At 36.6% G+C, this 25168-nt stretch overlaps 1 protein-coding gene across 1 annotated transcript in view; it reads left to right on the top strand.

The window, feature by feature from the left end:
• The window catches only part of CCDC171 (coiled-coil domain containing 171), a 235555-nt gene that overhangs the window by 159911 nt on the left and 50476 nt on the right, over window positions 1-25168 (top strand). Inside the window, 1 exon segment of the mRNA XM_023758907.1 lies at window positions 10756-10887. Within this exon segment, the coding sequence (XP_023614675.1) occupies window positions 10756-10887 (132 nt within the window).

Below are 25168 nucleotides of genomic sequence, written 5' to 3'. Positions count from 1 at the left end.
AGCCTGCCCCCCCCCCCTCCCGCCAGCCTGATCTTCTCCGAACCGCCTCTGCCTGCAGGCCTGGTCTCCTCCCAAATGCCCCCCTGCCAGCCTGGTTGCCCCACACAGCCTGCTGTTCAGTCGTTTGGTTGTCCCTCACTAACCCCCCTGCCAGCCTGGTTACCCCACGCAGCCTGCTGTTCAGTTGTTTGGTTATCCCTCACTAACCCCCCTGCTGGCCTGGTCGCCTCACACAACCTGCTGTTCAGTCATTTGGTAGTCCCTCACTAACCCCCTTGCCGGCCTTGTTGCCCCAGGCAGCCTGCTGGTCGTTACTGTTACTGTGACAGCGTCCCGGACAATTTGCATATTCCTCTATTATTAGTATAAATTGTATCTATGTTGTTTCACAGTTTCTGCATTAGTCTCCTCCCTTTTTTAATGTGTGTTAGATAGTACTTTTCTAGTATAATATTTGATGTCCTTCCCCTTTATATAGGGGTAAAAGAGGAGTTACACAACAAAAATACATTAATACTGACTTTTATATTTACCTTTATGTCTTTACTTTAGTGATCTTTGTTTCCTCATGTAGATTTGAGTTACTGTTTAGTGTCCTTAATTTCAGGGTAAAGGATTTCATTTAGTATTTCTTCTAAGGAAGGTCTAGTAGTAATGGGCACTCTTTGCTATTGTTTGTCTTGGAGTGGCTTAATTTTTCTTCATTTTTGAAGCATATTTTTGTTGGATATAGAATTCGTGGTTGACAGTTTTGTTTTTCTTTTCAGCACTTGAATGTATTAACTCAAAAATTTCTATATGTTTCCTTTCTATACTTTATATCTCTTTACTTATATTTTCTTTTTTTGGAAAACATCATTCTCATGGTTTCCTTTGGTTCTTTGTTCATGGTTTTCTTTAACTTATTAAGAATATTTAAAATAAAAGAATTGATTTAAAGTCTTTCTGTGGTAAATCTCATGTCTAAGATTCCTCAGGGAAAGTTGTTACTAATTTCCACTTCTCTTGTGTTATTAATTTCCATACTTTATTTCTTTGCATACTTCATAATTTTTGGTTGAGAAATGGATTTTTTTGAGTATTACAATGTGGTGACTCTGGAAATCAGATTTGTCACCATCTCTAGTGTTTGTTTTTGCTGCATACTCTAGTAGTAGTTGTTTGTTTAGTGAATTATCTGAAGTAATTTTCTAAAGTCTGTATTCTTTGTCATGTGTGATTATTGAAATCTCTGTTCTGTTAACTTATTTAGTGATCAGCTAGTGTGTGTTTTTTAAAAATATTTTTATTGATTTTTAGAAAGAGAGGAAGGGAGAGGGAGAGGGTGAGGGGGAGGGAGAATAATAACAATTATACTAAGATTCATATTTTTAAAAATTTACCTTTATTGTTGAAAGTATTTCCCCCCTTTTCTCCCATTGACTCCTTCACCCCATTCCTGCCCCCTCCCTAAGCCTTCACCTCACTATTGTCTGTTCATTGGTTATGCATATATGCATATAAATTCTTTGGTTAATCTCTTCCCAATCCCCTTCCCTACCTCTTCCCTCTGAAATATGTCAGTCTGTTGCATGCTTCAGTGTCTCTGGATCTATTTTGTTTGTCAGTTTATTTTGTTCATTTAATTCCACATATAAGTGAGAGCATGTTGATTGAGTTTTGGCTGCTCACTGTAAAGTGTAAGTTTCTAGAGTTCTGCAAAAAGTTGATTCTAACAAAATTTGCCAGTTTATTTGCTGCTTTTGGAGTACTTTACTTCACATTTTTGTTAGCATCACTCACTACTATTATATTCTTTTAGGCTCCTAATAACTTTACCAGTAGGCTTCTGATAATAGAGACTTCTTAGAAATGGAAATTTTTTAAAATTTAAGAGACTCTTCAAACATGCTTAAGTATTTTTATTGTATAGAAAAAGTAAAAGTATAATCATTATATTGAAATAATTTTCAGGATAGGTTAGATGGGTAGGTTAATGTCTGGATTTCTCAGTGTTCCGTATGAGAAAATCACCTTACGCATTTATTGGGTACTAATCAAGTTCTTAGCAGAGAGATGTCTTTGTTTACTGTGTAGCTGGGGGTAAAAGTAAGATTTGGGTAAAATTTAAATGTAGAGAAGAAGCGGAACATTTTTGGTTGTAATTTTTTGTTTGTTATTGTTGAATTAGCAGAATTGCTGGATTCTTGAGGGTTTTAGAGATTATTTGTCCTATGAGTATGGAGGAATTAACCAAAGTATTTTCTATATACGATCGTAATTTACTATGTTGCCACTGAACTTTTAGGGAGAGGCGTTAAATACCTTTCAGTCAAGTATTTAAAAGGTAAGACAGGAAATCACAATTCAGAAAGATATCTAGAACCTAAGTTTTTATCAGGCTGAAATGACACTGGAATAATAACAAGGGAGTAACAGGAGTTTTTGCTGAAGCTGTTTTGGATTTGCTTCAACAGTAAAGTTACTTAAAACTTCTAATTTATAATAAAATACAATATTTACTGTAAGTAATTGAGCACTACAAATACCTTTTTGTACATTATGTGTCAGGAACTGTGCCCTTCTTGGGAAAAGATGTATCTATATATCTATATCTATATATATCTATATCTACATATCTGTATCATCTCTATCTCTATCTCTATCTCTATCTCTATCTCTATCTCTATCTCTGTCTCTGTCTCTGTCTCTGTCCCTGTCCCTATCCCTATCCCTATCCATATCCATATCTATATCTAATCTATATCTCCATCTATATCTATATCTATATCTATATCTATATCTATATCTATATCTATATCTATATCTATATCTATATTGTCATCTCTCTCTCTAATACTTATACTTATATATTAAAGAGAGAGAGAGATGTCTCCTACTCCCTTCCCTCGAAATGGAGACATAGATATTTCCAGTATATCATGGTAAATATGCACCCATAAGATGCAGCTCTGTATCTATTTAGATAGAGTTATTCATCTATGAGGCATACTTAGAAAACCCAAGGGAGAGGCTGCGGAAGTTTCTTAGGAGAAAATTAATGCCTGGATGGGGCTTTGAAGTGTGAGGAAAGATGGGAAAGGCTATCTAGAGAGAGAGAGTTGCAGATAGCCTCAATTCAGCATTAAATGCAAGGAGAGTGCAGGAGATGAGGCTGAATGAGGCAGACAAGCCAGGTCATGGAATAACTTTTTTTTTTTCTTTTCTTTTCCATTCTAAGAACCTTGAATTTTTATCATGGGGCAGAGATTAAAACCTTAACCAGGGTTTAAGCTAGGAAGTGATGTGGTCAGATTTCCTTATGGAATTTGGGTTCTGTAGGGCAGATTTGTAAACTGGATGCAGTGAGTAATAAAGGGGATTTTAAGAGCTATGAATCTGTCAGCTAAGAAGCAGGATAATATGGTGGGTGGTGTTGAGGAAGGGATATGAAACTTATTTAATAGCATGGCGTATGGGGATGAGAAGGGCAGGGGAGGAGGATTCCCAGGATGGCAGTGTGGTGACCTGATATTAGGAACACAAAAAGAGGAGCAAGTGAGTTTGCTTTTTGAGAAGAGAGAAGGGAGACAGTGATGAGTTTTGTTTTGGAACTTCTGAGTTTAAGGTAATGTGGAGTGAACAGCAGGATATGTGAGTCTGGATCTCTGGGAAAAAAGTCAGGGCTGAAGATAAAGGGTTGAGATTGATTAACATAATACTTTCTGGCAAAGAAAGAGGTGATATAGCAATTGACAGTAGAAACAAGACATTATAGATAAATGGGAGGCTAGGCAATGCATTTTGAGAGATTAATTATGCTACTAGAGTTTGAAGTCCTTGAGGGATGGAATTCTGTCTCCTTAATTTTTATATCCTCAGCATCTATCACAGTGCCTGGTACCCAGTAGGCACTTAGTGAATGTTTGTTGAATGAGTCAAACTTTTACCATCACCCAGTCTGGAAACATTAACTAAAGCCATCCCTAGATTTCAATGTAAGTCTTGCTGATAGTATAACTTGGTTTCTTTATTTGATTGTTAAAAATAGAGGAGAAAGCCTAAATTTGTTTGAGGAATGTCTCTAGGAAAGAGAGGTATGCTAACAATGAATTTATAGGTAATAGCTAGTTTGATGCCTATGAAAAATAGGTGGATGATTATTTCTATTGTTCGAGTGGATTGTGGAATAGAACAAACAGCATCTGTCAGGCGAAGTCACTGCATAACCAAATCTTCAAATGTGATTTATAATTTTATCTTAAAAATGGTTAACCAGAATATTTGATAATACATAGTTATCTTTGATCTTTAGTCCTTATTGCATTTATAAGGAATTCAAAGACAATAGGATAATTTTTAATTTATAAAACTGATAGTGTTTTAAAAATTGAAACGTGATCTCCAGCCTCTAAAACCCAATTTTTAGTGACTCATTAATGGCTCTCTAAATGTCACTGATGATCCTCGAACTCCTTTCCATTCTTAGTTTCTGGATCTTGGTTCTGAACATCAGCTGTGCAGGACATGCAGGTGTTAGCACAGCTGGCTTGCTGATGACAACTCTGTCCAGATAGCTGTCTTGTGTGTCATCATTCATATTGTTCAGTGTCATTCTGACCTAGCCAAGCTAAAAATGGGACTCCAGCTCAAGAGGGATTAAAAAACCTTGGCAGACTAAAGATAAGACACTACAGAATGTCATGTACGTGTGCTTAACAGTTTTTAGCTTGAACACATCTAAATAACTAATTTCAGTGTTCACCTCTTTCTCTTTTGGAATAATTCACCCTAGAAAAAAAATATCTCCGTGTGGGGGACTGTAACAATTCAATTCATTAAGACACTTCTCCATTCTCAAGTGTGGGTTTTGTGTTTTTTTTTTAAATAGCTCAAGAGCACAGTAACCTATTTGTGGGGTACATTCCATGGTCTGTAACTTGCGTTACAGATTTATCATGCTGTCTAGGGCCTTTATAAGATGACCATGATTAAATCACCCTGTTTTCCAGCTTGATAATTTGATTTGAGGCTTCAGTTTTTCAGATGCTAAATTGGGATGTAGCCAGCTTGATAATTTGATTCAAGAGATCAGTGTCTTAGTCCCATAATTGGGATGTAACTGTATGTGTGCGGTGACTGTGGCGGCGGATTTTGCCCTTTCCTGGTGACAGCAGCTGGCAGTCATTGGAGAGTCTGGCTGTGGTCCAGAGTCGTAGGTGAAGTTACATAACCTCCCAGTAAAGAAGGTGAGTTCCTCACGTCCTTCTCTTCAGATGGAGTGTCTGTGCTTGCTGCAGCACCGAAGGAGTGCCGGCTCCTGCCGACAGAGTGCCAGTGATGTCTTGGGACATCATAGTTTGGGGCTCTTCCCTGTGAGATGGTGACCGTTGTGTAAGAGTGATTGCTGCACAGGTACCTGTCTCAGTGTCATCACTGTGTGTGTGCCGGTGGGGAGCAGAGCAGGGGGAGAGAAAATGTGAACGAATGAGGATGCCCACAGTTCCAAGGAGACTACTGAGGAAAACAAGGATGTTTATATAGTAATTTCTCTTGCTTATCACAAAACTACTTTTCTGAAACTTACATACTTTGCTATGACTGCCAGACAAGGGATAAAGAAAATGAAAAAAAAAATAGTGTTGTTTTTTTAGGTAGAGAAATGGAAGCAATACCAAGATCTTAAACAGTTTCTCCAATTAGTAACTGTTCATTATAGACATTAAGAGGCATTATTATTTCCTGTTAAGAGCACTGGACTCAGGATCCCCATATTAGGGATGGCAATAGCTATGTCACAAGGTGGAGGGCAGAATCAAGTGAGCTGGTGTGGAGAGGACTTTGAAAAGTATGAAGTACTTTTAGAAGCACTAGTGGTGCTATTACGAATAGAAATAGTACTGTACTCTATCCATTTCATTAATTCAACAGTTAAGGAAAGGTAAAACAAAGAGGAAATATCCATTTAGATATAACTATCCAATTTTGTAAAAATATGTTTTTATTGATTTTTAGAGAGATAGGAAGGGAGAGATAGATACAGAAACATTGAGAGAGAGAAACATCGATCAGCTGCCTCCTGCACAGCCCCCACAGGGGACCCAGTCTGCAATCTGGGCAAGTACCCTGACCAGGAATTGATCCACTGACATCTTGGTGCATGGGTCAGCGCTCAAACCACTCAGCAACACCGGCCAGGCTAACTATTCAATTTTTAATGTCATTTCCATTATCTGGACATGCTTTAACTCCTGCTCCTATCACTAGGCACATACCAAAGTCCTGGAACTATCTAAATATCTTTTTTTGTTGTTCTTTCTACTGCCCTGTAGAAAATGTCATTCCTATGAGTTTGGAATGACATTCCTTTTTGATCACATGCTCACTTATGAGTGTCTGCATACATAACATTTTTCTTGTCATTATTGTTATTACAGAGTGTATGTAACTGTGGCTGATTTTCTTCTCTATTTATAAAAGGCTCTCCAGTATGCCTACTTGTTAAGGAAATTTTCTGTTAATTGGATATTGGAATGGGTGATCATAGTTGTGCCAGGAGTGTTAGACAGTCAAATTGACTACATAAACTTTAAAACATACCAGGAGATATTACACTCATTTCATGAAACACTAGAAAAAAGGAGCCAAAAAGTGTCTGAGATGGCACTCTTTGTTAGTGATATAAGGTTCATGCATTCTCTGGTAAGAGGTGGTAATCTCCTTACATGTGTTCTCAAGTGTATCTAAGTTCCGATCTACTACAGCTTACCTCTTCTTCCTTGGTATCCTGTTGGTGAAAACATTTGCTAGTACTACATTTCATGAGTTTTTATTTTTTTATTGGAACATTAGTCCAGAGGGATTTAGAGCTGTTCAGGATAGAAGCTGCAGCTTCACATTTTGAGAGTTGAGTAGCTTTTCTAAAAATGACTAATTTAATTTCATAGTTGATGTATCTAGCAGAAACCGCTTTTTTGGTGTTATGGTTTGAATACAGATTGGTTTCTTGTGAGTGAAGGCTAATCAGAGGAATAGGAAAGGTACTTACAAGGAGCTTATGAACCACTTAATTCTAAAACTAGATTGTTATAATAATATAAATCTATTTTTGTAACAATTTTTGACTTAGAAAGTTTCATTTATTTTTATCTACATCTCTTAGAGCATATCTATTAGAAATATCTATTTTCTGAAAGTATGTAATAAGAAAGGGAAAAAACCTACTTTTTCTAAAAATCAAAATTTTAGAATGGAGTAATGTAGATTTTTTATTTTTGACAAAATATGAAATTATACAACCTTTATAGAATGTTATAAAAATACGTACAATTTGAATTGAGATTTATATTATGAAATGCTATAAAAAAATCATGTTAAAAATGAAGTTAGCCATTTTGAAGTAAGAAACATCGCGTATATATTTTTTATTGCTCACATTAAGGATTGTCTTTTGAAACTATAATTTAAAATCAATTTGAAATTATAATGTAATTTGTGGACAGGTGACAGTGGTTATTTTAATCCTAATTCACATTAAAATCTGTATTTTAAAAGATGAACCTACTTTTCCATTTAGGGAAAAAGTAATTTTACTATTCTAATATTGTTATTTCAGAACGTTTGACAGTAGAGCAACTTACTGTAAATTCTCATTTTTGATAGGAGTCATTTTGTTTCCAATGGGTAGTGGATAAAGAAATCCCACTTATCTCTTTTCTGATTTTAGTTACTTTGTTCTCAGCTTGCCTATTCTCTCTCTCTCTGTGTGTGTGTGTTTCATGGACAAATTTAATGCATTAAGGGGAGAGTTCTTTTTCTAATGTTTTGTGTTGAATTTCTGCCCTGTTTATTCTTGTTCACACCCTGAAATTCAAACTGCCTTCTGCATTCTTTCTCAACAGTCTCTCCTTTTCTCTTCACTTTTTCCTGTCTTGTCGCCTTTCCTTCTTGCTTCTTTGTTGCAGTTATACTTTTTATTTGTCCTAGTGTCACTGTTTTGTATTCTCTCAACATGGTGCTTTCACTTCCTTTACCCATTAAAATAAAGGAATTCCTAGCCACTCCCTTTTCAAGACTTAAAAAAACACACAACCTTTTTCTAGAAGTATTTGGAGAAATTTAGATGCCTGCTCTCAAAGTTTTGCTTTAACTTAAAAGTGGAAAAATTCTTATCTTTTAGAAGAAATATTTGTGATAGTACATCTATTATATATCATGGGTCACTGTCTCTTTTTTTTTATTGTATAAAGTTTTACATATGTCTTAGGGTCACTATCTCTTGATGGCACTGTCAACATTGAACAGATAATATATAATTCATAAAATATTAACACATGCATATTATTCAAATAAAGTAATGATGCTCATCATTAGATTTAGCAAAACAGCTGCATTTTGAGTTTTTTTCTAAAAACAGGATTATTTAATTTGCCAAATTAAATAATGTTTAGTGAAAATGTTAATTTGACAATAAATCACAGTTTTAAATGCCAAATGCCCCAGCTTAATGTTGTTTAGGAAGTTGTTTAGAGAATACAAAGTGTGGCTTACTGTTGCTGTATGTCTAGCTTCACAGATGAAGCGTGGTGCCTGGTATTAATGGGGTTAAAGGACCCCCAGTGCTGGAACTGTGCTGTGGATTACACCTACACTGCTCAGAGTCCCCCACCCCCCTTTGCCCATATTAGCAATCTGCTTTTGTACTTTGACATCCAGGATTTCCCTAGTGAATTTTGTCACAGAAAAAAGAGAATCATCAATATCACAGTTAAACTTGACTTTCAAAGCTAATAGTATCTCATTTGGGGGCTCAAATTTAATAAATTTTCTTTGATTCTGGGTGAGTTTTTAAACATCAAACAATGAATTGGCCTGGGTGCAGTAAAATATTTAGATCTATTGACTATGGTTCAGAAGGGTAGAAGGCAAAACACCAGTGGTTTGATGTTGATAAATTCTCAGTACCTTAATCCACATTAATGTTTTCTTTTATCTGAGTGCACATTGGTGACAAAAAGAAAAGCACGAGAAGGCATCCATACATATAAAATATAAACCTAAGGCAAATATATTTTTAAAATATGATTTATTCTGTTACATTAAGTAAGTGCAATAGCATTCTCATTCTGACTGAAGACTGGAGAATGTTTGTTATGGATAAAAATATATTCTGAATTGGGACTGTAGTGTGCATATAGTCCTCACACTGTTATAAAAGTTGCCTTATAGTGTATACTTCACAGCATACACTTTGACAGAAGTTCTTCAGATAAGCTTGGCAGAATAAGGGTTTTTATACCCATCGGTTAGCATGAACAATTAAAGGTGTCATCATATGTTTGTGTATTTGCTGGTTTAAGGAAACTCTACAAAGTATGATAAGTCATTTATAAAATAAGAAGTGATTCAATAGTTTTATAAGCTGCTCACATAGAATGGGAAAATGAAGGACAGGTTTTCTATCATATTCAGTGTGGGGCAAAAGTAGGTTTACAGTTATTCGTATGGAAAATAATATAATAATTAATAAATAATAATATAATAAATTTGTTTCATGTGCTCACAACTGTAAACCTACTTTTGCCCCACTCTGTATTGCCAAGTTGCATTTGAAGTTGCTCAGGTAAAAGTAGAGATTAAATACATTTACTAGTATCTGAGCAATTAAAGTTATTTGTATAGTTCTCCCCATTTTTACCTTTGCTAAAAAGGTCATAAAAACTCTTTTTATGCTGTGACTCTAAGCTAGTTGTATAACATTTATCAAGTATATGGTAGCATAGAGATAAAATTTTAAAACTAATTCAGGCATAAGGAAAGTTAGAAAATTTGCCTACATATGAAAACTCCTACCATTAATCTATAAGACTAAAATTGAGAGCTTACTGATCTTAAAAGTACATTAAACTGTGGAATTCTTAAGGCTTTTACTAAGTTTGGAAATTAAAAGTGAAAATTATCTGTTTCTGAATGTTTTCTTATATCTAGTATTTGTATTATATAGAGAGTATTTTCTCATTTGTCCAGAAGGTGGCAGTGTAATATCAACTGCATGTGATTCCTATACTGACCAGAGATTTTGTATTTCTCCTGTGAAATGTTTGTATTGTTACCTTTCTGAACACTTAAAATGCAGTACAAATTCTACTGATTCTATCCATTACCTTACTTAGAAGTTGCATGATTGAGTTGGTTTATATATATTTAATTGATGACACTCAAGTTTATAAGAGTAAAAAAGGCAAACAAAACTCTTACTGGTATATTTTTAAGTATCCTTGTTTGTTGAGTGTATTTGTTTTTATTCCAGGGTACATAGTATTGAATTTTTTTTTCAAAGACTAATACCTAATAATTATCTTGTCCAATATATATCAGTTAATACCAGTTAAATTAAACATGTTATTAAGAAAGTGATAATGATTAGGAGATTACTGTTTGTTTTTGATTTTGTGGATTTCCCTCCCTTCTTTCCTCTTTCTTTTCAGGGAGGAACAGTGAAAAATAATTCAAAACCTCTTGATCAGAAGAGCTCCAGTGACTCTTCTTCCCTCCCTCATTTCAAGCAGGAGGATGCTTTTTCTTCTTAACATTCTCCCCCAGCACTCTGAATTAGAGATTTATTTGCAACGAAAAATCAATTAGTCCTAAATTTATTCATGGATTTCAGGTCCAGCGATCAATGCAAGTCCACTCAGTGGGCTCAAGGGGACCCAGTTCATCCCAGTTAATGTGTCTGAAGGGGAATTACCATTGATGCTGTTTTTTTCCCTTTAGGTCAGAGATCAGATCTCGCTGTCACGGACTGCGGCAAGTAGGAATGACTTCACCCTGCAGCTACCCAAACTGCACCTGGAGACCTTTGCAATGGAGGGGCTCAAGGGCGGGCCAGAGGTTGTAGCGTGCCAGGTTAGAGTCTAAATAACATTGTTTGCTACCGAGACGTGTAGAAAAATAAAATGTAGTAACTGGACAGAATGAAAACCTCAAAGTATTGTGAATAACATAATGGAGATGCAAATAATTTTTCTTCTATCATGTAACACTATATTTCTTTCTTTAAAGTCTTGATCCAGCCTGTTAAATAATCCCAAAAAGTATTTTTTTTTTTACCAAGGAGAATATGTCTTTTATAGCTAAGTAAGTTTAAAAAATTACTTTTTTTTTTTAATCAGCAGAGGACAATAAGATGCTAGGCTGTTATCTTCTTAAGCTAATCTCAATTTGTAGCTCTTGCTGTTTTAAAATAAATCACTTTAGATAAAATTATCAGGAGAGATATTTGAAAATTTTCAATGTTAATTCCAAAGTATATCCAACATTTCTTACATGGGGATTTATTTAATTTCAGCAAGTCTAGAACTGTGCTTGGCAACATAGAGTATTTTGCCCTTTAATGTTTAGTTTTAATGAACATTATATGTGCAAACTGGGTTATTTCATTTATGAAACTCAAAGCACCAAATCATAAAACCTCAAATAATTTTAAGAAAAAACTGAATAAAGAAAATTATTTTCAAAAACATAATTCTTTTCAGATGTTGCATGTATCTTTCTATTCTAGGTTACTATTGTGTCATTTTATTACTTAGGTCTAAAGTTTTTTTTAATGAGACAAAACAAAATTTAATATTTGCTTTATTCTCCTTAAAATATCTAGTGCCTTTATTAGAAAAATGTATGAACATTATCCAAACCATAGGGAGCCTGATGTATCAAAAGAGGTAGTCCTTGTTTAAAAGCATTCTTGGTTTTTAAATTTTATTTAAAAGACAAATATCTTAAAACAGTCTGTGTTTCACATTTTGAGGTTTGAAATAAACTTTCATTCTTCAGTTTATGGCCCTGTGAAATTTTAATTTTGTACAAAATTAGTGTCAGTCCAAGTGGTGATATGTTAATTTTTTCCTACATGTTCCATACCCTAATTTAATTTGTTACTAATACTCAGATCAGAACTTTACAAAGAAAAAATAAGCACCAGTTGTTTCTTTCATTAGATTGTCGATCAGTATTTTTAAATATATGTAATTATAAAACTAAGCATAAAATATTTTTATTTCCAGGTATAGGCTACAATACTGTACCATTACTTAATACAAAATTAAGAAGTGCATTTTAAATTTGACTATCATTATTTATGAATTCATTGTAACCCCGAGCACAGTATGATTTGAGATTTTTCTAGTGGTTGTAAAATAATCCTTTACTTGGCTGTCTTGATTCAGACACTCATAAGGTTTAATACTTTTCATAATTCACAAATAAAGACTTCCCCCAAACTCTGGATTTGGGTGATTTGGAAAGAGATTGATGCCTTGGGATGCTATTTTTGGGGCAAACCATGAACGCTCTGTGGTTTTGACATTTGTGAATAGCAAGAAGGAAATGTATAGACCCATATGTTAAACTGATTTTTTCCAAGTTCTAATAAAAATAGTTAGGCACGTTACCATATACCTAAACACTTGGGTGAGTTTTGCATTGCCATGCTGTATTATACATTACAGTTTAGTAATAATATATTTTGGTTTAGTATTCCACACGGAGAAGAGCACATGATTTGGGCCATAATAGTGTTTTACACATACACACAGACACCCACACATGCCCTCACACATGTAGATGGTGATATGCGTTGAATACTTTGAGAAGAAAAGCACAATGTTAACTGATGACCTTAATTGTAGTAATAGTACCATTTCAGTGAGCATGTATTATGCACCAGGTATCATGCTTAGCTCTTTAAATACATGATTTCATGTAATTCTCAGAATGAAGCTGTCAAGTGGATGGCATTATCTCCATTTTAGAGTTTAGGGAGCTCTCCTAAGACCAACAGCAAGTAAACAGCAGAGCCTTAACTGATAAAATCTGACACTAAGAAATCTAGACACCTGTGTTAAATGGAAAGCGTGAAATCTTTTAAATCTATAGTGGAGTTTTTCTTACATTGACAAAAATGTTCATTCTGTATCTTTGTATGATGTAGGTCATAGTTTATGCTGTACTGTAGACAAATTCAAGATAAAAGATTTTGTTTTCATTTGACAGGCTAATATTATGGAACTCTATACCTTTTTACAGCATATAAATATGTATATTTATGCCAAGTGTGGCTGCATATTCAGGAATTAGCGTTTGTTTAGTTTTGCACTCAGTGCTGGTGGAGTGGAGTATTCAGTGAGTGCACGCGCTTTGGTTATGATGAAGAGGAGGGCATCGCTCTGCAGGTTGTGGTAGTGATGGACCAATTGGCCAACCTGCACAGCCATCATTCAGAGCGGTGGGTGCTGAAGTTTTCCTAGACAGCCCTGTGTGTCTTTTCCAACAGGGCAAGCTTCATTATGGGGATAATTCTGTACACAAGGAAGACCAGTGAGCACGATTGAGAGACGAAGAGGATGAGGGGTTTACCTTTTCTTTTTGGACACAGAAGAACATGTGACTGATGCTCTCCTTCAGGAGAAAATTCAGTTCAAGTGGTCTCTGATCTGCTAGCTTTTAGCCTCAGTTTCCTTCTCTGTAAAAAAAAGTTTTATGCTACCCATTTCTCAGGCGTGTAGTAGGATTGAATGAGGCAATGCATGTAAACAGGAGCACAGTGCATCACACAAGGAAAGCAGGCAAGGCATGGTGCCTGTTCTTGGTGCAGCCGTCCTGGGACCCCTGCAAAGATAAAACAAGCAATAGTCGCTTGTTTCCATTACTCTGAAGGGGCATGTGGTGTGTTTTATTTTGAGAAATCCTTATCTAGGATCTTTCTCTAGATCTTTCCATTTGGTTCTTTTAGTCTCTCTTGTTTCTTCAAAAGCTTGAAATTATTTTGATCAAGATCAGTGTTACTTCCCTACTTACTTTTCCGTGTTACTTGATGTTCCATTGAGGCTATAGTGCCACTAAAACGCTTTGCCTAAGCTTCTATGGCAAGTTTAGAACTATTGTATCTGTGCTCTTATCTCCGAGATAACAGCATATCCATCTGCCAGAGTCCTGGGGAAAAGTGTAGTGTGAATGCCGAGGACTTCATAATAGAAATATTTTGCCATACTGTATAAAGATAATAACCTGTTACTCGTTATCTTATACTTTGAATTTTGTGTTTTCTAAAGGACTGTTATCTAATAATTTAATATCGGGAAAATATTAGCAGGCATGCAATAAATGCTTGTGTCTCCATCCTCATTCAATAAGAAGCCAGGAACAATATCAGTAGCTAACATTTGTTGGGTGCTTATTCTGTACCAGGTACTGTGCTAAGCACCTTACATATACTGTCTCATTTAATACCTGCAACAACCTTATGCGTAGTAGGTGCTCTGCTTTTATCCATTTCATAAAGAAAGAAGCTCAGTTTATTGAGATGAAGTAAATTGCTAAAGGTCACATATCCAGTGAGTAGGGTAACTGGTCCATTCATGCTTTTAATCATGCCTTTCTGCCTTTTGTAAACCATTGCTTAGGCTTACTGTTTTGTGTGTGTGTGTGTTTTTGGTGTGTGTGTGTGTGTGTGTGTGTGTGTGTGTGTGTGTGTGTGAGAGGGGAGGGGAAGAAGGGAGAGAGAGAGTGAGAGAGACGGGGGGGTGGGGGAAGGGAGGGAGAGTGTGAACATGGCTGAGAGGGAAAGAATAAAGGCAGGGTCTGTCTGTAGAGTACAATTTCATTTGTGTGGAAATAGTGGAGAGAATAGGAATCCAAAAGAGGTTAACTGGGAAAGTTACTTAAACTGCTTATTTGGCCTCTTCATCTGTAAAGGGACGATAATAAAGGTTTCTAACTCCGTGTTAGTGTGACTGGCGAGTGAGTGGGTTAGCACATCTGAAGGGCTTAGAATAGTGACAGGTCCATTGTAAACACTCAGTATTTATTTGTTAGCTGTCCCCTCCCGTGGAAGCTCCGCAGGCCGGGACATGGTGTGCTCCCTGCCACGTCCTCCGAGCTGGGCGCTGTGCGGGCAGGAGGCCCCAGCAGGTGCGGGGAGGAATACTTGATTTCAGACGCTGGGCAGGTTGGCGCGGGAAGCTGCTTTGCCCCAGTCGAGAGACTTGATACCAGTTTTTACTTCTGGGCCCATTCATTTAAAAAGAAAAAGCTCCCCGAACCATCTCATAAAAGGCGTTAAAGGCTTAGTGCATAATAACTCTACCTCTGGAAATAACACTTTACAAATATGTGTTTATAAACACTTCATTAGAAAGGCTTCATTGTGAAACCACTTATTTATGAAGATTCTAAACAACAGAGTCTTCACCATAATAAATACAGTAATCCCTTAATCACCTCTAACCCACCATGTCATTATACAGTCCTTATTTGGTATGGCTTTTTGTTGTTGTTGTTATGGGTTATACCCATGACTTTAGGGATACCATAGTGTTTTACACTTATACTTATTTTCCAGGCATAGAAATTACTTCCAGCTATTTTGTTGTATTTATAAAGTTAAACCATAAAGAGCATCTTGAAGGGAATTTTGTTCTTATTTTTTTATGTGTAGAAGAAAGAAATAATTATCTGTTCCTAAACTGTCGGGGAATAAAAATATCAAGACTCTTGGTAATTTTTTACATGTGTTGTCTGCTACTTAGTGCAGCAGTCTTCTAATTGCTGTACAAGAAATTTCTCCTTTTCTAGCATAGTTAGAAATTACAGAGATGCTGCACTTTCTACTTGAAAGATTGTGTTCTTTAGATATTTTCTCCTTCATGTTATCTCAACAATATAAGTGAATTTCCAGGTACCTGATTATTTTTTAAAACGGGAAAATCAGCCATTTTGAATGGAAATCTTGCTAAATATGTCAAATGCTATTTTTTAAATAAAAAGAATATATACTGAAATTAAAATTTTATTATGCTGGTTCATTATTATAGATATAAACTATAATAATACAACAGTAGTATAAAGTGCTCAGCTGTATAATGGCATTTGCCTTTAAACACTACAACTTCAGCCCTGGCCGGTGGCTCAGTTGGTTAGAGATTGTCCTGTACACCAACGAGTTGGGAGTTCGATTCCCGGTCAGGGCACATACCTAGCTGTCGGTTTTGGTTGATCTTTTTCTCTCTCTTTCTCTCTCCTTTTCTCTCTCTAAACATAACCTTGGGTGAGGATTAAGACACACATGTGACCACTACAACTTCATAGAAATGTTGCTAATACTGAAAATTAACTTTTAAAAAATTATGAAAGTTATACATGATCATGACAATAAGAAATTAGACTCTTAAAGCATAGAAGAAAATTTAAGATCATTTAATATTCTGCCATTCAGAGATAGCTGGTGTTAATATTTTGGTATATGCTCTTGTAGTTAGTATAGTTATTTTTTAGTCACAAATGCAAACACGTGTACATATCATTTAAATTAATATGTCTACCTATATTTAAACAATAACTGGGCCACACTGTTTTGTAAACCTTTTTTAAATGTAATAGAATATCATGGGTGTTTTTCTTGTCAGTAAATATAGATTTACCTCATTGTGCTATAAATTCTAAAATGAAAATATCTTTTAAAGTAAAAGTGAAGTGATTAGAATTGGGTTATAGAATCAAACAGGATGTTGAAATGCTACCTTCTTCAAAGGTTGGAAAGTACTTCCCCAGAAAAGAGTGTTTGTTCGGGAAACACAATTAGCTGGAAAAGTCATATAGTTTATCTGAGAATAAATTTATTTTGATGGGAAAATGCCATCCGTTGTCTTATAGAGCTGCTTATAGCTGTAGTCTACAATTCCAAATATATAAATTGTACCAGTGAAGAATCTAAATGTCCTAAGTTTGAGGCCTACTTTGAGGATGAATATAAGAATTAGTGTGTTGCCCTGACCGGTGTCTCAGTGGTTAGAGCATCAGCCTGGGAACCGAAGAGTCTTGGCTTCAGTTCCCAGCCCCAGTGGGGCATGTGCACAGGAGGCAACCAATCAATATATCTCTCTCAGATCGATGTTTCTCTCCCCCTTCCTCCATTCCACTCTTTCTAAAAAATCAATGGAAAGAATATCCTGGGGTGAGGATTAACAGCAACAAAAAAAGAATTAGTGTGTTATTTGTTTGTTTATTTATTTATTTATTTATTTTTCTGTTGACACTAGGAAGAGAAAACAATGTTTTCTGATGTAATATTGTTAGAAAGACATTTTTATTTGCCAGTTAAAATTTTGGAATTCTTCTCTGAAGATTTCCTAATGCACAAGCATATATTGTTTCTTCAAAATTTCCTGGTAACAGAGCTGTAAGCAAGGCGAAATGAAACGAAATATCGTGTGAATCAAGATGTTAGTGTGTACAGAAGAACTGGTTTTAAGGATGTGTTGCTAATTGGGATAATAATTATTATCCAGTTAAACAGTAGCATTCAAAGATTGGTTATAGTCATGGTGAGTTATGCCTTCTGGTCTTCAATCTGTATCTTCTCCTGATATTTTCTATGAACAGGAAGACTTTTCGGGAGACCTGGCCTAGCAGGTCAGTCATTCGAGCAGTTTTGGTATCAACACCCTCCTTCCTGCTTTCTTTTCTTCCTCTCCCTATTTGCTTTGCACTTTTTTTTTAATTTGGTGGTGGCGACGGTGATTGGGCACTGGGGGAAGCCTATTTAAGTATAAGTGTAACCCTATTTGATAACACCTTTTAATGCTTATTATTGAGAGATGGAGGCCTGTGAGCACTTGAACTTTCAAGTGCTGCAACAGAATTGCTATTCATTTCAGCTACTTGGACAAAAAACAGTGTTTGATGGACTGCCTAGGTGAAGACCTGGAAAAGGAAGGGTTATCTACAAATTGAGTGAGTTTATTATGGCTTAGTGATTTGCTGATTGATTTCATTTGCTGTCAGTTAAGGCTCTCTTAATGTCAGTTTTCTTTGCATAATGCCTTGAAATAAAGACTAATGAAGTTCTTCAGATTGATGCCGCTTATATAAACTGACCCTGATTTGCCCTTATTCCACATGACAATTTAAGTGACAGCAGTTAGGGGAAAATACAGCAGATAATATGCAACTTAAGGATTAAGGGAAATGCAGTAAATCTTTCAGTCTAAAACTAGGTGCAAGAGTAATTTCTTGTAATTCTACAGATGCCTTAAATTTTATTAAACAGACCATTATTACTCTCACATGTGTGTATGTACTAGTATATATAACATATAAAATGTGTATATAATATATACATATATGTAAAATTTACATATATATGTGTATGTGCATATATATGTGTGTGTGTGTGTGTGTGTGTGTGTGTGTGTATATATATATATAGAGAGAGAGAGAGAGAGAGAGAGGGAGAGAGAGAGAGAGAGAGAGAGAGGTGGGGTGGGACTGGATTGAAAAAGAGAACTGAAAATGACCCTAAACCTTTTCAAATGATAGTAAATCTTCCTCTCCCCACTCATTTCAACTTGGCATTGTCAGAATCACAGTTTAAAAATATTTTATTTAAGGTTGCATAAATGCTGCATGTGAAGTAACCAATGAAAGGTAGAGTGAGTAATTTTGAAGCTTTAAATGCTTTTCACTTTCAGAGCCTTCTATTAATAGTAGTAGTAGCTTCCCCTACCGCCCCCGCCCCCTTTTTTTTCAATGGGCAAAAATATAGTACTTGCCGGTGGTCTTGTTCCAGCAATCTGGAAAGGGCTGTGCGTAAATTAAATAAGAGTCCAGAGATGAAACATAATTTTGAAAGGCATTATAGGAAGTCAGAGAAGACTTAGCTAAAGGAACTAAGTTCTCCTCCTCTCAGGACACCTTGCTATTTATTAACACAGTTTGTCCTAAGGCGAGGTAGATATACACATCAAAGGGTCGGTTTCGCATACACAGTCCATTGTCAGAATGGAAGAATTTGCCTATGGCTGTTCAGGTGTTTGGCCAGTAGGAGGCAATACATATAGATTAAGATGCCCTTAGCTGTCTGGCAGCAAGCCATCAATTTATGTATCCTTTTCAGGTTTGGGGAAATGCCTTTTAGCCATTCCCAGATGATTCAGCCCTTGCTGACATGCTGGAACTGGCTTCCGGCAAGTACTGACTAGGAAGAGATATAAATTTTGGGGGGAAGACTAACTTAAGAAGTATCTCACTGAATCTGAGATATTCTGAGACATTCTAAGATATTTTAACTTCTTTTCTGAGTGAGGGCTGTTTAACGCACATTGGGCAGGTAGATTTTCTTCAGTGTTGCAGGACAATGCTTTGTTCGGACTCTGTTTTGTAATGCATATTAATCACAATGAACCTGGCTCGGTATAACTTCCTCAGGCTTCACAGGAGAACCTAGAAAACAGCCCTGAAGTGAAGAAAGCACCTGGATCTGTCTGTTCATGCAGTTGGGGGTTTAGCAAGTTGACATTGAGGAAGTCTTTTATGAGCTTTTTAAAAGACACCCAAGTTCTATATTTGCAAATAAAACTTAAAAAGTCCTCAGACTTTAGGTATCGGGTTGAATGATTATCTGGTAGAAGGGTTTTGTCATACAATTTAAAATCTAAAAGAAGAAACTCCATATCTAAAATTGAGGATGAAATCATGATTAAATTAAAGCATTCAGTTTAACCGTGTGCATTTATTAAATTATGTCTTAGGACAGAGTAGAAAAATAAGTATTTGGGGGACTCAGTGCAGGGTCTTTCACAAAACTCAACAGATAGCAGTTGTGATTATTATTACTGAGATAGAGCGTATGAGTTGAGTAATGCTACGATTCTTTATCAAGTGAAACTATTATTTGAAGTTCTGGGTGTCTCATGTTATCAACACTTTTTTAATTAATGCAAATTAAGAGGTTAAATTTCTTCTTAGCGTTGAACGATGGGTAGCAACAAAATGCTCAGAAAACTGGTGTCTTGGAGGCAAAACCTGAGAAGAACCTATGTCAGGCTCTTCCTAGTCTCAGTTTACTCCCCTCAGTGCGATTATTTAAGTGTTTTGAGGTAGAATGTATTTGATTGGAGAGATCTGTCCCAAATCCCCAGTGTTACTTAGTTTATGGTAAATGCCCCTGTTCCCCAAATCCAAAAAATCCTGAGTTCCCAGGATTCAATCTGGTTCCCAGGTTCAAATCAGGTTTTGCATCAGCTTCCTAAAACAGACTCCACACAAATAAGATGTTAGTGCTTCAATGCCAGCCTTTGTTTTTCTTATCGTGAAGCACATTCAGCTTGTGCGATAGTACTTTTTAGTAAAATTAAAATGTAATGTTTAGTATTTCTTGCTTTTTTTGTTTTGGGTTATGAAGGAATTGTGTAGCAGTTTGTGCCACCTGAAAACTCACAGAGACGTCAACAATTGTGTTATATGTAAATCAGCTATGACTCTAATAGGCTTTATTTGGCTCAAGTCTAATTAATGCAAACTAAAGGCACAATTTTGTCCCATGTGAGTAGAAATCCCCCGAGACATTGTTTTGGGGCCCCTCCTGCTTTGTATCCTGAAAGCAGAATGGGTGGAATTCCTTGACACTTAACCTGCTGATCTTTTTTTTTTACCTGTCCTTCCAATTTGTTCCCATTAGAGAAGGTAATGCAGCCTCCTAAAGGGTCTGGAAAAGCCAGCTTTCCTGGTACCTAGACAGGTGACCTAGGCAAGGAGAACAAGGTCACTTGGGAGTCCAAGGGCCTGGTAGTTGGCACACCTGATTCCTGGTAATCCATAGGAGCCTTTGGACCAGTGTCCTTTGCTTCAAAGTTTTCCACATATTCTAGAGGGAAAATAAAAATGTCATTTGAGAGCATTTAAAGACTAAATGTGAACCAGGAAATTGGTTTGAAAAAAATAAAATGACCAGCTCTCTAGATCATCTAGATTTGGATGTGGCTGACACCATTCAGTGACATACTGAGCACCTACCACGTTCAAGGCACTGTGCTACGCTCTGGAATACAAAGGTGACTCAGAAATCTTTGGGAGGGGGTATGAAACTTAAGAGTGATACGACATGGAAAGCATGGTTGCTGCAGGAGAGGTACAGATACATTTGTTCATGCTGAGACAATCAGGAGAGGCTTCAGAGAGGAGGTGGCGTTTGAGTGGCCTTGAGGTTATGTAGCTAACACTTCCCTTTCCTCTAAGTGTTATTGTCAGACAATAGAGATGGGAAGTATCTGGACTTGAGTCTCAGCCTCTAGTAGCTCATTTAATTCAACCCCCGTTTGCAAATGTGGGGATTCCTCATCTGCAAACGGGGGTTGAACTAAATGATTGGTAGGAACTTTTCAGGTCCCAAAGCTCTGTGATATTGTGAGTAAACTGTGGTCTCTGGGATTTCATGGAAATCTTATTTGTTCCTTCATAATGTGCAAAAAGTAAATTCATTGATTTAGTTGAATATCACAGAGCATCTTAGAACTAATTTGTCCTTAAAACACTATAGTAGCAATATTTTTCAGAGATGTACTTTAACATACTTAGTGAATTTTGTTATACAGTAAAGATTATAAGGATTATTGAAGTAGGTAACCCTGACTGAGACATATAGATTCCCAAACCCATCTGATACATCAGTATCAGAATGGAATCATGGTAATAAAAATTAGCTTTTAATAAATGCATGGCTTATTTTCTCTCTTTATGGATTAGCTTTTCTTTAGTTACTAGAGCCTCGATGCACGAAATTCGTGCAAGAGTAGGCCTTCCTTCCCCCGGCTGCCGGCACCAGCTTCCCTCTGGCACCCGGGACCCGGGCTGGCTTCCCTCTGGCCCTGGCTTTGTTCGGAAGGACATCTGGAATGATGTCCAGAAGGATGTCTGGTCTAATTAGCATATTGCCCTTTTATTATTATAGATAAGAGCAGTAATCATCATCAATCTAGAAGCTGCATTTAGCCTCAGGATTGGCTTGGATTCAATTCCGATTGGAAATAACATATTAGAAAAAGAATTGGTCTTGTTTTTGGCACATTTAAGTTGTATATGCCATGGTTGAGTGGAGGGCAGAAAAAAGTTTAGAGTCTAAACATGATATAAAGAAAACACCTTTTAAAAGTATCTGCCACAAAGTATTCTGCAACACTGCCGAGTACAGTTTCCCACGAGGCTCCTTCTCATACCTGAAAAGCTACTACGTTTACTTCCTTTGAAGTGGTGCCAGTAAAATGTGTGAGTGATGGGATAAGTCAAGCCCAGGGCCATTTCAAATGGCAAAAAGGCAAAATTGAACTTTGATTCTTTTTTTCTTACATAAAATAACATCAACAAAAAACATACCTGAACTATGTACAACATCACATCTATTTTGTCTTCAGTTGTGCTTGACCAAGGAGGTTGTGCATTTGCAACTAAATTTTTTCTTTTAATAACCTAACAGTTTACTATCCTCAACATTGTCACTATCAACACTAAAAAGCATTTCAGTATCTGTGTGCATATTGCATTAAATATCTAGTTACACATCTTAAAATATATTTTTTTTTTGCTAGAGAGGAAAGGATAGGGAAAGAGAGCTAGAAACATTAATGATGAGAGAGACTCATTGATTGGCTGCCTCCTTCATGCCCCACAATGGGGCTTGAGACCACAACTCCAGGCATGTACTCTGATGGGGAATCAAACTGTGACCTCCTGGTTCATGAGTCAATGCTCAACCACTGAGCCACACCAGCCTGGCTAGTTACATATATTTATACCATGCCTAAGTAAATAGGAGTGCACATTCTTCAGTGGGCAGTAGTGGGCCAGGCCAGTCTCTAAGGAAAACAGCAACTCTAGTACTACACACAACCTCCCAGGAGAACTGGGGTAGAAAAATGGGCTGCTCAGGAATGGGAAAACATCTTGTATGGGGGCGTGGGGCCTGGTTCACCAAAATTCTAGTTTTTACATAAAGGAAAGGTCATTTTTCTGCCAGAAAATTTTCCAGATATATGAAAATAAAAGACTTCCCCAATCTTAGTAGGTAAAGTGGAAATGAAATATAACTTCTTGGGATCTCATTCCTTCTATACATATATACAGTATACATGGATTTCATTCAGAGTGTATGTGTCAGATGAACTAACCCTGTGTGGTAGGATTTGGAATATTGCTGTCTTGGTATTTTGCTTCTAATGTCTTTCACTGATGATATCAGATCCTAAGTCAGGCTGTTGAGAGATGCATAAAACATTGTCATTTCACAGTATAAGTTAATTAAATACACTAGAAGTTATTTGCCAAGTTTTCTCTTTTTTCAAAATCTATTACATGGATGATATAGATTTGCTATAATTTGTAAGCTTAATTTTTTCTCATTTAAATAACCTCACGGCCTTTCAAGGTATATTTTTCTAGAATCAAAAGACATTTTGGCATAAATATAGAATATGTAACATATTTGGATAGAATAGAGATTTATTAATTTGTTACAAATATTTATTGAGCCCATTCTACAGAATGAATAAAACCCCTAAGAAAAAAAATCATCTGAAGTTCTTTTACTGGAAGTAAATATTTATTTATATTACATAAGTGAGAATCGGTAGTTCAGAGTCAATGTATAATAATTGAGTTTGAAATCTTTGAAAATCCTGGTTTCACGGCAAAATTACCTTTTTCAGTTAATAGAGAGAGAGCATGGATTAAAATGGACACATATGAATGTTGTGATAGACTACCTGTGCAATTTTATGAAACTTGGAAAATCTAGACTAATTCTGCTGACCTCACTGGGAAATTTTGTATGACACAGCCCACAGCAAACAAAATAAACTTGCAACACATAGAATGAGATTGAGCTTTGGAACTGGGCAGACATAGATTTGAATCCCAGTTCATTCTTTATATGCTAGGTGATCTTGACCAAGGTACTTAGTAGTATCCGTGGGCCTCAGTTTCTGATTCTGTGGAGATAATATGAGTCTTACAGGGTTATTGCTGGAATTAGAAGAATACGCAAAGCTCATAAGGTGGTGTCTGGCACATAGTAACTATTGTTAGAACTGGGGTCTAGGCAAGCCTCAGAGCATGGGAACGATAGAGGAAGTGAGAATACCTTTGGGCAAGGTTGATCAAGCTTAGGTCTTGGTGACTCCCATACTTCACAACTCATTCAGTGATTCCTGGTGGTAGAGTGTGGGCTTCACCTCCCTCCTTGGCACACTTCAGGCAGATGTGCGATGGACTTGGAGTGGAATGTTGAGCTGAGTGCATGTGCCCCTCAGGTTGCATTGACTCCTTTGAGGCTCCAGGCTGTACTATGGCTCCAGAATACCTGGTGTTGCTGTGACAGTCAGTGAGTAAATATAGACTGGTGTTTGTATTGGAAGTACTTTCCCCTGTCAGCTGTCTATATTGCAAATATTTCCCCTCTCTGTAGCTCGTCTTTTAATCTTCGTAACAGGATCTTTTATAGAGTAAAAGTTTTAAATTTTGATGAAGTTCAATTTATTGATTTTTTTTCTTTTATGGATTATGCCTTTCTATCATGTCTCACAACTCTTCATCAAGCCCTAGATGCCAAAGATTTTCTCCACATTGTCTTCTAAAACTTTTCTGATTGTATGTTTTACATTTAAATCTGTGATCATTTTTGTGAGTTATTTTTTGTTAAGGCATGTGATTTAGGTTGTGGCAATCAGAATTCTACAATGGCTCACAAGACCCTTCCCCCGGTGTACTGTGCTCTTGAGGGTAGGCAAGACCAGTAAATATGAGATTATCCTGGATGGGCCAGACCTAATCTGACGAGCCTTCTAAAAGAGAGTGAAGTGTTGGAGAGATGCTCTCCTACAGGCCTGTAAAAAAGCAAATGGCCGTGTTGAGAAGGGAGGGGTCCACTTGGCAAGGACCTGCGGTGGTCTTTAGGAGGTGAGAGTGACCCTCTCTGACAGTCAGCAAGAAAATGGAGACCTTCGTTCTAAAACCTTAAGGAACTAAATTCTACCAACAACTTGGAAGAGAACCCTGAGTCTCAGATGAGCTCCTAGCTCCAGCTGCCACCTTGATTCCTGCCAGGAGAGACCCTGAGCAGAGGACCCAGCTAACCCATGCGAGACCCGTGGAAACTACAAAATTTGTGTTGTTTTAAACATTCCATTTTTGGTGATCTGTTATGCAGCAGTACAGATTTTGGCTTCCTAGAGTGGGGTGATGCTCCTGTGCTTATGTAGATGAGGTTTCTGATGATTGGGGCTTACACCTGCATGTGAGGTGAAGAGGTGGAACACACACACTACCAGGCAGGTGGCTGGTGGATTGCCTTCTGGATGTAGAG

This window comes from Myotis lucifugus, unplaced genomic scaffold, assembly GCF_000147115.1.
Source record: "Myotis lucifugus unplaced genomic scaffold, Myoluc2.0 scaffold_144, whole genome shotgun sequence".
In the NCBI taxonomy this organism is placed as follows: domain Eukaryota; kingdom Metazoa; phylum Chordata; class Mammalia; order Chiroptera; family Vespertilionidae; genus Myotis; species Myotis lucifugus.
Note: the sequence above shows the minus strand (reverse complement) of the source record. Positions and strands in the feature narration are given on the sequence as shown.